The sequence below is a fragment of the Schistocerca cancellata genome, chromosome 7 (assembly GCF_023864275.1).
Source record: "Schistocerca cancellata isolate TAMUIC-IGC-003103 chromosome 7, iqSchCanc2.1, whole genome shotgun sequence".
NCBI lineage: Eukaryota > Metazoa > Arthropoda > Insecta > Orthoptera > Acrididae > Schistocerca > Schistocerca cancellata.
Window position 1 is genome coordinate 540648375 of NC_064632.1, and position 15229 is coordinate 540663603.

The window sequence follows — 15229 nt, forward strand, 5'->3', positions numbered from 1 at the left end:
GGAAATTTACAAGCTTTTGGAGCCAGTGGTTCCTTCTGGGAGAAGGGTTGAAGGGGAAGGAAGAGGGATGAAGAAGAGGACTGGTAAAGTTAAGCAAATGAGGAGGAGAGTTTGTAGAAGTCAACCAGAACCACAGATTGGGTAAGGCTTTCCAGATGGAATGAGAAGGAAAGACTGCCAGTTATGCTGCATTTTCAAAAATTGATTGTTTTTGTGAAAACATAACTCATTTTGGGATGCTGGTAGTATTTTAGATTTACTACAAATGTACATATGCTGCACTAGTTTCTTGTATACCATGTTCATATGAAATAGAAAAACAGTGATGCGCATCTTGTATAAGTAAGATAATGATTTGTTTCTTACATGGTTTACAATTTTTTGAGGGTTTTTATCACCATATTCCTTTATTCCAGGAAAAGGACAATCTAGAATTGCAACAAAGGGCCTTAGAACGGGAAGTTGCAGATCTTCGTGATAAATTTTCTGCTACAAGTAGAAGCCTAGGTTCTGTCACAAACAGTCTTACTACTCAAGAGGGTCTAGTCATTCAGCTAAAAGGTAATGTAAGTGATTTATATCTTGCAAAAGCATTGTTTTAGGTCTAGTGTTTTAAAGTGAAAAATGTTTGGATCTCTCTCTCTCTCATTTTGTGTGTGTGTGCCTGTTTCTGGGGTGGGGATTGGGGGGGGGGGCGGGAGGGGGGGGGGATTGAAGAAAGTTTCATCTAAGATTGGTGCAATATTGTTGTTTTCAAATATGTAGTTCTTCAGTAAGTTATCATTAACCTCTTGGATTCCACTGCTCTTATACTGGCAAATAGTTCAAGCTACTTGTCCCAGTAAAAGAAAAACACATTATGAGCTGCAGACTTTTTTTGTTTGAAGTGTGATGAGCTACTGATGCGAAACATAAAATCATATCTCAGTAAGCACATATTATCCATATATAATAAGAAATAATCAAGTCACATGGAAAGTTTAAGAAAGTTTTATTTCCCCTGATTATACACACATACAAGACAATGTCATCTTATGATATAAAAAAGTTAAAATTGTGGTTCTCTTCCTTAAATGATGAATTCTATGCACCTATTCTTCCGGGCAAATTGGTTAATTACATCATCAATAGGACAACCAATGTCACGGTGAGTGTTCAACAGAGCTAAGCCATTAAGTCAATCTTCCTTTACTGTTGACCTCAAAGATTCTCTGTACAAGAAAACGGTATAATATTCACAACTTTTCTCAAACAAATGCCAGACAGAATAATATATTGAGATCACTAGAATGGCCGCAACTTTCTCGTAGGTATGTGTTAAGTATCTATGTGCCAGACAGAAACGTATAAAGTACGATGATGCGGACATGCGTGCTACATAGGAAAGTACAACTACTCAATAACTCGATTCAGTCGAGTTGACTGATGAAAGAAACAAATGAATAGCATGTAAGCTGACTGGTGAGGGCGGCATGGGTAGCAGTGTGGGCGACCTTACGGGGGTGGGGGGTGGGGGGGGGGTGGGGAGAACAGAATAAATAGATAATCATAAATGAGCTACAGAAAAATAAAGACTGCAAGATATGTTGCAGGAACTAAATGAGAGTTGAAAGAGGAAAATTAAGTATGAAGGGGCGAGAAAAGAAGAAAATAGCATTAATGAGGGGTGATACAGGGAAAAGGGAACAGACAAAAAGTTGTACTGATAAGCTCAATTTGATGCCAAATGTGAAATAAAGCACACATTCTATCATTAAGTTCACACCTATGGTGTTTGAAGGTATCATTGCTGAAAAGGACAATATGGAGCAGCAGATACCTAGGTCTTGTTCACCTTGTTACATGTTCTGTAATAGCTCTCCTGCAACCACATTATTGTGGACAGACTTCACTTGAATATAACTTCCTTCAATTATCTCATTGTTGATTGCATCTTAAACCCTAATCTTCCTTTCTTCCTTCCTTCCTTCCTTCCTTCCTTCCTTCCTTCCCTCCTGCTTTCCTTCCAAAACATGACCAAGGGTAAATTCAAACATAGTTGCAATTTGCTGCAAAACAAAATATATTTCAGCAATTGCTTCAGACCTCATACAAAACCGGGGTGGAATTCATTTAAAGAAATAACTACCAATATCAACATCCTTTTTGCAGCAGATATTCCAAGTTTATTGAGCATGCTGAAAGACCTCCTCTGGAACAACATATAGGGCTTTCATCAAAGCCTCTTTCACAATGTTTGCAGTGTCCTTTACATGCTCATTTGATTCATAAAAATGAAGAATCTTGCAAGAGACAGGGTGGGAATGCACAGCATTGCCCCCTCTTTTATGGATAGATGCTAATGGATCAGCAGATAGCTGAAGCTGGACACACTGTTGTTATGCAACACCAATGTCTGTTCTGTTGTGGTTGGCCCTTTGTTTCAGTCTGCATTTACATCCTTGCTTTGAAAACGACTGAGAAGTGTGTGGCATCAAGAACTCACCATCATGCCATATATTATTGTTTCTTCCTGTTCCATTCTCATATGGAACATGGGAAGAATGATTGCATAAATGCCTTCACGGTTGCCATAATTAGTCTAATCTTGTTTCCATGGCCCCAACAGGAACAATATGTAAGGTGTTGTAATATATTCTTAAATTCCCAGCTTAATACATGCTCTTGAAACTTTGTAAGTAGATTTTGCAGAATAGTAGGTTTCTGTCCACAAACATCTGACAGGCCATTCTTGAATCACATGGCAACAAAAGTAAAGCCATTTATATTCATAAAATTTATATGCATACAAAGTATTATATATCAGAGCTCTGTCTTCATCTCATTTACAAGCACTTAAGTCAATGTGGGAGCATATTCACAGATAACACATGTATTATCCTCTATTATGTTGTAAATAAATATTCCCATCCTATCCTACTGCCCATTACAATCATAGCACTATTTAGTAAGCTGTATGATGTCGACCGATGAAAAGACTTTACGATATAAAGCTTATAAGTTGTATCCTTGGTGTGCACTATCTTTGCTATGTGGACAGGCAGTATCTTTAGTAAATGTATTTTTGCGCCAACTGACTTAGCTCCACATGTTGTCAGTGTACCTGAACTTGTATGTGTAATAGATTATTAGAACAATGGTAACATCGACAGTCAGTATATATTTAACAACATATTACGATGTAATAAGTGTCGTACTCATTGGATCTTGTGGGACTCTCACAGTCAGAAGACTGCATTTTGACGATGACGTGTACTCATGTCAGATAGTTTTATATTCTGACAGAATGTAAGTAATGTACATTTATCTCCAATTTTTATAATTGAGCTACTTTCTTAATGAAATGTTTGCTTAGTTATGTATATACACCCTGTGCTTCACTTTTGTATTTTTGTGTTTAGGTGACTTTGCAGTGTCTTGAAAATGGCCATAAGGCCGAAATTGCAATAGTAACAATAAATATTTTATACAGTCAACGGTGAATATGATGACTTTTAAGAAATATTATATGACTGTGGATCCCAACCATGAGAAGTTAATGAAAAGTAAAGCCATTGAACAGTATCATTGTGGCTGCTGCTTTACTACACTGTTGGGAGCCGTCACTGTTTTTGCCCTCTCATGATCAAAGAATAACAGATTTATGCAATTTTAAGACTAGAGAGCTGTGTAGCAAACAGAAAATATACTGATAATTGTAATTCTCTGTTATGGCCATCACATAAGCCTTACCATGGAGAGTACAAAATCTAATGTAACCAGTAGCTGCAACTTCAAGTTTTTGGCAAGACAGGGGTTGAGATTCCCTTTCAGTTATCCCAGTGTAGATTTTCCAAAGTTTCCCAAATTTGCTTACAATAACATTAAGCATTACACTGAGGTTGCAAAAGTCATGGGATACTTCCTAACATCTTGTCAGACCTGCTTTTGCACAGTGTAGTGCAGCAAGTCCCCTGCAGAGATAATGAGCCATGCTGCTTCTATATCCATCCACAATTGCAGCCAGCCACTATGGCCGAGCGATTCTAAGCGCTTCAGTCTGGAACTGCGCTGCTGCTATGGTCGCAGGTTTGAATTCTGCCTCAGGCATGGATGTGTGTGATGTCCTTATGTTAGTTAGGTTTAAGTAGTCTTAAGTCTAGGGGACTGATGACCTCAGATGTTAAGTCCCATAGTGCTTGGAGCCATTTGAACCATAATTGCAGAAGTATTGCTGGTGTAGGAGTTTCTGCAAGTAATGACCTTTTGATTATGTCCCACAAATGTTCAATTGGATTCGTGTTGGGTGATTTGGGGTGCCAAACCATTTGCTCGAATTGTCTAGAATGTTCTTCAAACCAGTTACAAACAGTTGTGGCTTGGTGACATGACCCATTGTCATCAATAAAAATTCCATTGTTGTTCAGAAATATTAAATCCGTGAAGCTGCCAGTGGTCTCCAAGCAGCCAAACATAACCATTTTGAGCCAATAATCGGTTAAGTTGGACCAGAGGACCCAGTCCATTCCATGTAAAGATAGGCCACGCCACCAGCTCGCAGTGTCTGGTTGACAACTTGAGTCCACGGCTTCGTCGGGTGTGCGCCACACTCAAACCCTACGATCAGCTGTTACCAATTGAAATCCGGACTCATCTGACCGGGCCACCATGTTCCAGCCGTGTAGGTTCCAACCAATATGGTCACGAGCCCAGGGGAGGCACTGCAGGTGATGTCGTGCTGTAAGCCAAGGCACTTGTGTCAGTTGTCTTCTGCCATACCCCATTAATGCCAAATTTTGCTGCATTGTCCTAGTGGATACATTTGTTGTACATCCCACACAGATTTTTGGGATTATTTCATGCAGTGTTACTTGTCTGATAGCATTGACAAGTTTAAGCAAACGCTGATGGCCTCAGTCATTAAGTGAGGGCCAACAGACACTGTATGTCTGTGGTGAGAGGTAAAGCCTGAAATTTGGTATTCTTGGCACACTCTTGACACTGTGGATCTTGGAATACTGAATTTCCTAACAATTTCCAAAATGGAATGTCCCAAGTGTCTAGCTCCAACTACCATTCTGCGTTCGAAGTCTGTTAGTTCCCATTGTGTGGTCGTAATCACGTTGTAGACCTTTCCACGTAAATCGAGTGGGTACAGATGACTGCTCTGCCAATGCCGTGCCCTTTTATACCTTGTGAACATGATAACTACTGCCATCTGTGTTTGTACATATCACTATCCCATGACTTTTGCCTTCTCAGTGTATAGTATCTACCTTAAGCAATTAAGCCATATTATTTCATAAAACTTGCTATAATGGCAGAAGAATCCCATAAACACTGTGTCATAAGAGTCAAATTAGATATGAAACACAAGTAACCTTTATTCTCCATCTTGGTAATTTCAATTAAGCACTACATTATTCTGGTAGTTCCTCTTTGTTAATTCTTATCCGTATTGGTCACAAAATAACTGTGATGAAACTTAAACAGCAACCTAAGAAAAAACTGTCTGGAGTAATGGAACGCCCGGCGCCAGTGCAATGAAACATCGTCATGGGGAGAGGGGTGTCATCTTGTTGACGAAGTGCTATGAAGTAAGAAGACATATGCAGAGTGTAAGAGTATGTATTCAATATACCAATGCTGAAAAGTACACTGCCACTACTTCTGAGAGTAGAGACAGCTTTCAGTTACAACAGGATGCCCATATAAGCTGACTGCATGAGAAAGCTAGACTGCATAATGTCACAGTTTCTCAACAGTGTCTTCAAGCTGGCTGGTGACCTACTGAGTGACTTCCTCCTGAGGGTGTCCAGCCCTCTGCTGGGATGCATGTTTGAGTCTGGGCTGGTAGCTGCCTGGCAACCCCCTTACTACCCTCCGATCCTGGTGGACTACCATGTTGTTGATCACTGCCGAGCACAGGCATATGTCTTTGACATCAATCATACTGGGGGCTACGGTTTGAGTACTGTCCTTCTTGGAGTTGTATCCCATAGTCCTGAGACAGGCAAGTAGCCTGGGCATAGCTTCCACTCCCCACCCACCGGCGCACAGTCTCTGTCGGCTTCTGCAAACCTTGCTGACATCAGCTGGCAGTGCTGCCTGTGTATGCTTCCGCCTTGGTGGCCCTGCTGGCATCAGCACACATAGCTTCCTCGGCCCTGTACATCACCCCATTACCAACAACCTTCACTCCAGTGGTGATCTCATATGTGTACCTAACATAAATAAAGGGTTAATTCATTCGTGGATGTCTGCATTAGTGGTCCGCTGCTTCATTCCAACAGCCGTCATTCCCTCAACCCAAGTCCAAGTGAAGCAAGTGGTGCTTCATTCTGACCTTCAAACACCTGATACGTCCACCACTCTTGACATTGTAGTGTTAGAAGCACCTAACCGCTTCAGTAGGGGTTGCTGCTACCTCTACATCAGCAGCCCCAGCTCACAGTGTCAACATCATCCATTGTGGCTCTCTCTCTCTCTCTCTCTCTCTCTCTCTCTCTCTCTCTCTCTCTCTCTCTTTTCTACACTGCAAGCATCATGGCAAGTCAATGTGTTTTTTGTTAGGTATTTTAATTGTATTTGTATGAGCAATACGAGGAAAGTAGACTCAGGTAGTGCCCTGTGAATTTAAAAAATGTATGTTAGCTTGTACCCTTTGGAACTGGTGGTGTGTTCATCATGAGCAAGGAGTATTACACATTGTATTGAAGGATGTAATGTTATAGTCATGAGTATCCATTCAGGAGGAAAGGTTATGTTATAATAAGAACTGTTATATTAGTAGTGTATTTAAGTGTCATCATTGTCATTCAGTTTTGTTCTCTATTGTATGTTGCATTTTGTATGATTGTTAGAGGGTCAACCATGCCTTTTTTTACTACCATAGGGGGTTACCTTAGAAGAAAAGTTATGAATTTTAGCAGCCAAAGTAACACTGTTGTAAGCAGAGTTTACAGATATAGCAAAGAAACTAAAAATTGAGAAGGAAATGAACCTACCTTTGTACAATTTGTCACTCCAGAGTATGCAAAGAAGAGGCAGCTGAAGTGTGGTGGTTGGTCAGTTAAAAACAACCAGTATCTTTCTCTGGCAACAAGGAATACTAGGCTTTACAAGGAGGCTTGAGAGATTAAGTAATAGTAGTAGTTGTGTGGAAACAAGAAATGAGGAGAGTGAAGTTGTTTGTGTGAGTTTCATTGGTACACAAAGTACTAATGCTGTGGAAGTTAAGGCGAGTATGTATCATTATCAGGTTCAGTATCTTGTGAAAATGTGGAGTCGGAATTAGCTGTAGTTTTAGGTGAAGTGAGTGTGTGGTGTACTGAAGGAACTGAGTGTGGGAATAGCAATATGGATGATACTGGTTTAGGTGCAGTAGTATCTACCTCACTGGGTGTCAATGGATGGTGTTTAGAGGCCATAGAGTCTGTGCTAGTTATATGGGGAAGCGCATGTGCTTCTGATTATTGTTTTGTGCAGAGTGTAACTGCAGACAGTAATTTTATTGTAGGTATTGTGAAGGATCCATGGGAAGGTATTGTGAAGGATCCATGGGAAGGTATTGATGATGTTAATATTTTTTATTTTTCTGTCTGGTGCATACATGAGTAAGTCAGATTGTTCCTGATACAGGAGCAAGTCACATACAGGTGTCCATGTAAGAAGCACAGGTTTTCCAAATTTTGTCTACACACTTGTAGTGGTTGTCCCTACGCCTTGTTGATGGTCATTGCAAATGTGGATCACACTGGAAATTACAAGCATTTGAGCTTGAATGGTAAATCTGTTGGAATCATTGGGATGTGTGGTAGCACTACATCTTCTCCTTTAAAATATCCTTTTAATATTGTAGCTTTGATGATATAGTTCATGTGCCAGATTGATATTTCTGAGAAAAATAATATGCATTTCAATTTTTAATACCAACACATGTGGTGGCATGCTTGGCAAATGTTACTAATTGCATATCTCACAAAGGTTTTGACTGATTGATTTGAAATTTTGATGTAACATTGCATTGGAATATGCCTATAGTTATAATATAGCTCCTTTTTAAATATGTTTGTGAAATGTTTGAAATGTTTTGCCAATAACTTTAGTAGTAAAGAAGTAATAAAACAAAATGTCATGCCTGACACAGCAGTTTCTCAGGCATCATGGTGTTACGACATTAGTCTCCTGAACTAAGTGTCATACAGTGACAAAAATATAGATGTTGCTGACCGCAGTGCCATATCTGCCTGTTTACATATGTCTGTATTTGAATACGCATGCCTATATCAGTTTCTTTGGTGCTTCAATGTATAAAATGTGTCAAGATACTGTTTGTCAAGAAATGTAAACAGGAACAAATCGAGAGTCTGGCTTTGTTTCAAACCCGGAGGAATGTTGTACCATGACCTGGTCTGGAGGAATGAACTGCCTAGTGCCTTTGCAGCAATATGACATCAAAGGGAGAGAGGCACTATCATCATATCCAGAGTGCAAGAGTACTTACTCAGTATAGCGACACTGAAAAAATACATTCACCATCACTTCTAAAAAGCAAACTTGAGTCAGGTACAACAGGGCATCCAGAAAAGCTGACTGGACAGAAAAGCCTGGTCATATAAAGTCATCATTGTTCAAAAGTGGTGACTGAGTACACCATCTTGTTTTGCCTTTCAGGCAAAAGTGCTGTCAAAAGGAAAGCAGTAGCCAGCTCAGCACATATAAATATGACTTGAGGCTGGCCCTCATGCTCAGATGTGTTCAGTTGTGCGTAGATGTTTGCAGGAAGTATCCAGGCATATACATGATACTGAGCAATGCCTTCAAGACTAAGACATCTGTAATTCACAGTGATGCATCCAGTCACCTGCTCTGGATTTTAGCTCAAGAAGATAGAGGCATCTGCCTGGCAGAAGATTGTATCCCAACCACTTGGCATATTCGTACCTTTGGGACGCCTGCTGGGTGATTTCTTCCTGAGGTCACCCCCCCTCTTCAGTGGATCACATTTTCGAGTCCAGGCTAGTAGCTGCCTCGTCAGTCCTGGTGGATGATCCCATTGCTGCCCAGTGCAACCATACACCTTCAATGTTGATCATGCTGGTGACTACAGTTTGAGTACACCGAGCAATGAAGCAGCCTGGGTGTGGCTGTCACATGCCATCCAAGACACACAGTCTGTAACTAAAATGAATAAAGGGTTAATTCGTTCAGGGATGTCTTTATTAGTGGTCCTCTGCTCAGATCCAGCCAACAACATTTGCTCAACTATGTCAGTGGCTCCCATCCAAGATAACATGTAATGTCCTCCCTACCAAGAACTCCTCAATCCAGTCAGAATTTTTGTAATACTCCTTATGATCGTACTTTCATTAATAAATGTTGGTGTGGTACTGAGCCAGTTTCTTTCAGAAATCAATAAATACTGCATTCATCTTGGTCCATGACTTCGAAATGTCACATGAAAAAATCACGAACTGGGTTCACATGACTGACATGAAAGATGTTTTTGAAATCAATGCTGGTTGGCATGTAGGAGATCATGCTGTTCAAGATGCTTTATTACCTTTGAGCTCAGAATATATTATATGACTCTATGGCAAATGGATGTCAAGGGCATTGGGCATTAATTTGTGTATCACTTCTGCTACCCTTCTTGTTGACAAATGTGACTTGTACTTTCCTTCAACTAACTGATACAGTTTTGTGTTTGAGGGGTCTATGTTTGAAAGAGAGGCTCACTCAGCCAAAATTTCTAATTTTGTTTAGATATTCTCAATTTCAGTTCTTGAGTCATCCATGAGTGTCTGAATGCTACCTCTGATGCTACTGGCAGCATTTACATATGACAAAAATTTCTTTGGCTTTTGTGAGAGGTCTTTCAATAAGATTCTGCAACAGTAGTGACTGAAGGCTTCATATGTTGTCCTTTTGAGATTGAAATAAATTTCATTTAGAATTTCTCTATCTATAGCTTTGTTTTTTTTTTACATCTTTTGCACAGTAGTAACTGTTTCAATAGAAGTTTACCAAGCGAAGTGCCATGGTGGTTAGAATGCTGGACTCATATTTGGGAGGACAACGGTTCAGACCCATGTCTGGCCTTTCTTTGAAGGGGTATGGCTGACTTCCTTCCCCATCCTTTCCTAACCCAGTAGGACCAATGACTTTGCTGTTTGGTCCCCCTCCCCCCAAATCAACCAATCAACGGAAGTTTCTTTACAGAGACTGTATACCATCAAGCATCCCTCCTATCACAAATTGTTCTACAAAGCATGTATATCTTCTTTGCATGGTCCATTAGTTTTCTAAACTTGAGCCACAGTTCCTCTACATACTTGTGCTAAGAACTAAGAGTTTAAGTTTTTCCTTGATTTATTACACAACTGGTTCTTTATCTACTTTACTGAACATGTAAAGCTTACTAATTTATTTTAAGAACTTCTACACAAAAAATTCAGTTGTCAGTCTGATCTGCAGATAGAAAGCATTGTGTATTATGCCACTGCCATCATTCAATGACAGTAGCTTTTGCTTCAACATACTCAGATGGGCTATTTGGAAGTGAGGAAGGATTGGTGTGTGCCACTTCAAACTTTGGCACTTGTATCTAGGTCATACTCAAAATTCCAAGTCTTATCAATGATAATCTCACTTCAAAAATCAGCTTCTCTTTGAAACCTTTTCAAAAGTTCATGACAAACAGGCCAATAGGTAAACAGCTTGGTGCACACTTACCTCATTTACAGATCCTCAGAAGCAGTTTTATACATATTGGCTCTGTTCACTCCTACAGCCTCTGTTATCCTATAAACACTTGATAAACAGCTGGTATTCAAAAGTGCATGACCTAATTCACATTGTCAGTGGTTTTGTTTATTCTCTGATGTCCAGAAATTGGCCCATTCTCCATCTCCTGATGACCCTCCTTGAACATATTTTGCCATCTCAGAAGTTGTGATTTTGATAGACACTCATCCCCAAAGGTCTGCTGCAATAGAGGGAGTGCCTCATTAGTGGATTTCCTGAGCCATGTGCAAAATTTGACAGCCTGTCAATGCTCATCAGAATGCTGCATCTTGAGCTTATACTGTGCACCACCTGAGGGTTTCAGTTTTTTTGTCAGTCTTGACTGAATGAAAACCTGGGTCCAACTTACTATGGGCCCACTATGTGACTAAAACCTATATTCAATCTTGGCCAGAGTGCACATGCTGAGACCAATGGAAGGTTCAGAAAAATTGGCCTAGGTGTTTTCCAAGTAGAGATTGTACCATATATACTGGGGTTGGACAAAATAACATAAACATCTAATTACTAGAGAGTTTTTCAGTCTTAGTTGTAAGGTGCTGGCCCTTTTTTACCATTGTACTACAATGACAGCATCTCTGAATGGGTTCTGAGTCAACACTGCATCTTTGATCATTATGGTGTCGTGTTCATCTGTCATAACGACAGGTCTTACAGAATTTTGAGGACATGTTTTTGGTGTCCACTTAATTGATACAAGAATGACAATAATCATAAACCTACTATGCATAGCTAGAGCTACTGTATTTACTATCATGACAGAATACAGAGTTCATAAGAAGACTACATCTGCAATCACTAAACTCATTGGTAGAGACAAGATATTAATGAGAACCATTACCTGTAAGAAGAAAGACATTACCACAAGAGTGATTGTTACATTAAATATGCATCCAGAAGACATAGTATCAATGGAAAGAGTGCAATAGGAACCACATACAAAAAACATTCAGGCAGAGCTACCATTGTCAGAGCTCTTGTAAATGAGTTGGACATGAAGGAGAGGCTTCACTATTGCAACAGCTACAAACCAGCTGAAACATGCAATGTATTGGTTTATTTATTTATTTAATGTTTCCATGAATCTGTTGCTATCACTAACACAGGGTGCTTGTGTATATGAGGCTTGGAAATGTAACAGTAGCAACTGTTTATTTACAACCTACACAAAATAAATGTTTATTTCAAATTTTATAGTCCTTCAAAGGAGTCACCAGCATTGTGTACAACCTGTTGCCAGTGACATGGAAGTAATAGGGCACCCTTAGCAGTGCCAGCTGTGTTGATAGTTTGAATGTGCCAGATGCGCCTTAGCACTGTACTGCAAAATGATTGGCCGGTCCTACAGAAAGTGTCATCATTTCTTACTCTAAGCTAATCAGAGGGCTGTATTCCAAAAATGAATTGCTTAGGAAATGAAGTGCCAACTCTTTCTGCAGGACTTACCCATCATTTTGCAGGAAATGCTGGGGCACCTGGTGTTCAAGTTGTGACTGATTTGCTCAAACAATGGGCCTAGAAAGTGCTGTACTAACAATAGGACTTAAGTCCAGCATTCACTTGAAAACTGTTGCAGAAATTTTCCAGGAAATAGACTGCTGTGCTCGAACTATCAATACAGCAGGCACTTCCAAGGGCATCCTATGATTAAAATGCTGGTGACTACTTTGAAGGACAGTGAAACATTGACACATATATCTGTTTTGTATAAGTTGTAAATAAGTAGTCAGCACTATTATAGTTCCAACCCTTGTGTATATGAAGAGTACCAAGGGAAGCATACAATTCTGACTGTCTAATTGCAAAAGGGGAGCTTGACTGAAGTTCTGAATTGTATCAAGCATTTGTATTTTGATTTTCAGTGGAAACAAAGCTGGAAGGAATGCAAAGATGTAACATCCCATCCACGACAATGTCTTGCAGTAAAATCTTGGATTTGATAAGATTAGGAAATGAAATCAACCGTGTTGTTTTCAAAGGACACTAAGTCTGGTTGTCCAGACAAGGACTTGCTCCCCCCTATTGCGACTCTTCTGTATTAGTCAGTGTTTCATCTTGCTTGGTGGCTTTTCAGTGGATCATATGATCAAGCTGAAAGGGAAAGTAGTTCGTAAGATCTATGAAATCATCTCAGGCAACAATGTTCATTGTGCCACAGGCATTGTTCCCAAAAAATAATTGCATCATCCAAGAATAAAATGTCCCCATTCTCACAGCCAGAAATGTCCTAACTTGATTGGTAAACCTAAAGATGAAATATTGTCTCCCTGGCCTCCACCCTGGGAAACAAGTAAAGGACCATCTCTCTATACTCATATATACATAACTGCATCATTGTCTATATCACATCTTTGCATCTCCGAGAGAGTAATGTAAGATTGTTTGCTCATACTTTATACCGAATGAAAATGCATTTTGCCTGTTTTTGGTTCCTCTTCTTTCCTGTCTGTACCAATTACAGCATACTGAATCTTGGAAAAAGATCTTGTTGTGTCTGGAAATGAAAATTTCTTCCACATCAAGATACTCAGATCAGTGCTTGAAATAATCCATGCTCCACTTGACTTCTTACTGATGCTGCTGACAACCAGTTACTTTCTCAGTAGTGTAGCAAAGTCAACTTTCATCCTCTAAATGCATGAGAACTTTCAATAAGAAGGATTAGGGTTGCTTTGGATTCCAACAGTGACAGTGCACCGTGTTAAGAAGGTTCTCGTGTTATTTTGCCAACCCACTCTATCTTTCTCAACTATACTATCTCCTTTTAAATGCAAATATGGCTGATGTCTTTGCAGACAGTCATAAAGACTGTGGCTTGAACCTCAACTTATCTCTCTCATCTTTGTCCTCTTCCCCCTCCCCCCTTTACACAGTTTTTTTTTCTTTTCTGTTTCTGTATAACTCCAGCTCCAGAACTTGAGATATTGTTAGCTTTTTCAGTCTGTCTGCCTGTTTTAATCTTCATATCTGCAAGCAAAGTGTTTGGTTAATTTTAAGAATGTTTGTGGTTTCTTTTTTGTATTGTCTATTCCTTTCAATTTGCAGAGGAAGTGAAACTGAAGGAAGAGAAACACCAGAGAGTACACAATGAACTCAGGCACCTGTTAGAATCACTTGCAATCCAACTGAGTTCACCTACAAGATTCGTTGAATCAGCAGAAGGTAGCATCAAGGAACGGATCCGAGAAATTCTTCAGGACAATAAGGACAAAAGTGCCGTGAGTTCACATAGTTTATGTCACTTGTTGATTGCTGGATGCACAGTGAGACCATTATTTGTGCATGAAAGATTCCAATTTTCTTTAATTTCAGTTGATTTCTCATGATACTTGCTATTTATTTCGTCATATTTCATAGTCTAGTAACTAGTTTTGTTAGTCATTACGAAAAATGAAAGCTATTCCCTGCTCTTTTTTGTAGGAAATTGCATTGCACATTTCACATAAAGACTAATGCATAATGTTGAAAGTATCTTTTTGTCTATTTTTATCAGTATTATCAGATTGTTTAAACTTAAGAGAAGACCCAAAATGTTTATTCCTATATCAGCATATCATGCTTCATGGATCTAAATAAGTATAGATAGTAGGTGTTGATAATAGTACCATAGTAATGAAGATGTCTCCCAGGCTCATGGATCTGCAAATAGTATTATAATTTGTTTACTTGAACTATTTTATCTGTACCATGTGACTCACGACTCTTACGCATATGGGGTAATGTGAAGAGGTAGCTAAACCTTAGAATCTTTAATTCCAAAAACAACTGACCTATCACAGGTCTGACAAAGAGAGCAAAAGGAAACACCTTTGCCTACCAGAGAGGTGACAGTGATACCAGTGACATTTTGTTTTTGCCTTGGTAATTTAAGTCAATTATCAATTTGATTTGAATAATAGTTTATTTATATGACTTCATAGGGTATTGTGCATATTTTGTTCAGATAGAGAACGTGAACTGCTATGCTGTCATAGAACTTTTAGTTTTGATCAGATTATCAGGAGTGTAAATCCATTGTGGCCCTATTTCTACTGAAAATGATTCTTGGGAAAGATTGGCAATACTGTAACCACATAAGAAAATTTTGAGAAAATGTAACTTTGGGTGGTTCATGGTGTGGGTTCCTGTAGTCATGTCCTAGTTCATGAACCACGGGCAATGTATGAGTGGCCAAGTAAGTGGTCCCGACAGTCGGGATACCGGTTACTTCGGAATAAGGCTGGGCATCTCGGACATATTCTGAGTCGTGGTCACCTTTGTGCTCATACGGCAAAGACTACCAAATCCACCGGTTAGTCCCTCAGCCGTTAGGGGTAAAACCCAATGGGACTCGGGGCAAGTAAGGCTAGCAACCTGCTTCCCTGGTACTTTAAATATGATGCTGGCAACAATCAGAGCAAAATGCCTCGGACCTTTGGAGGTGACGGAGTCCCACCTCTAA

The 15229-nt window shown here is 39.6% G+C and overlaps 1 protein-coding gene across 1 annotated transcript in view; it reads left to right on the forward strand.

Annotated features, from left to right (window-relative positions):
* LOC126092889 (coiled-coil domain-containing protein 170) overlaps positions 1–15229 on the forward strand; it is a 380321-nt gene that overhangs the window by 212818 nt on the left and 152274 nt on the right. The window contains exons 6-7 of the mRNA XM_049908619.1: positions 417–561; positions 13834–14006. Of these exons, the coding sequence (XP_049764576.1) occupies positions 417–561; positions 13834–14006 (318 nt within the window). The remainder of the gene's footprint in view (positions 1–416; positions 562–13833; positions 14007–15229) is intronic.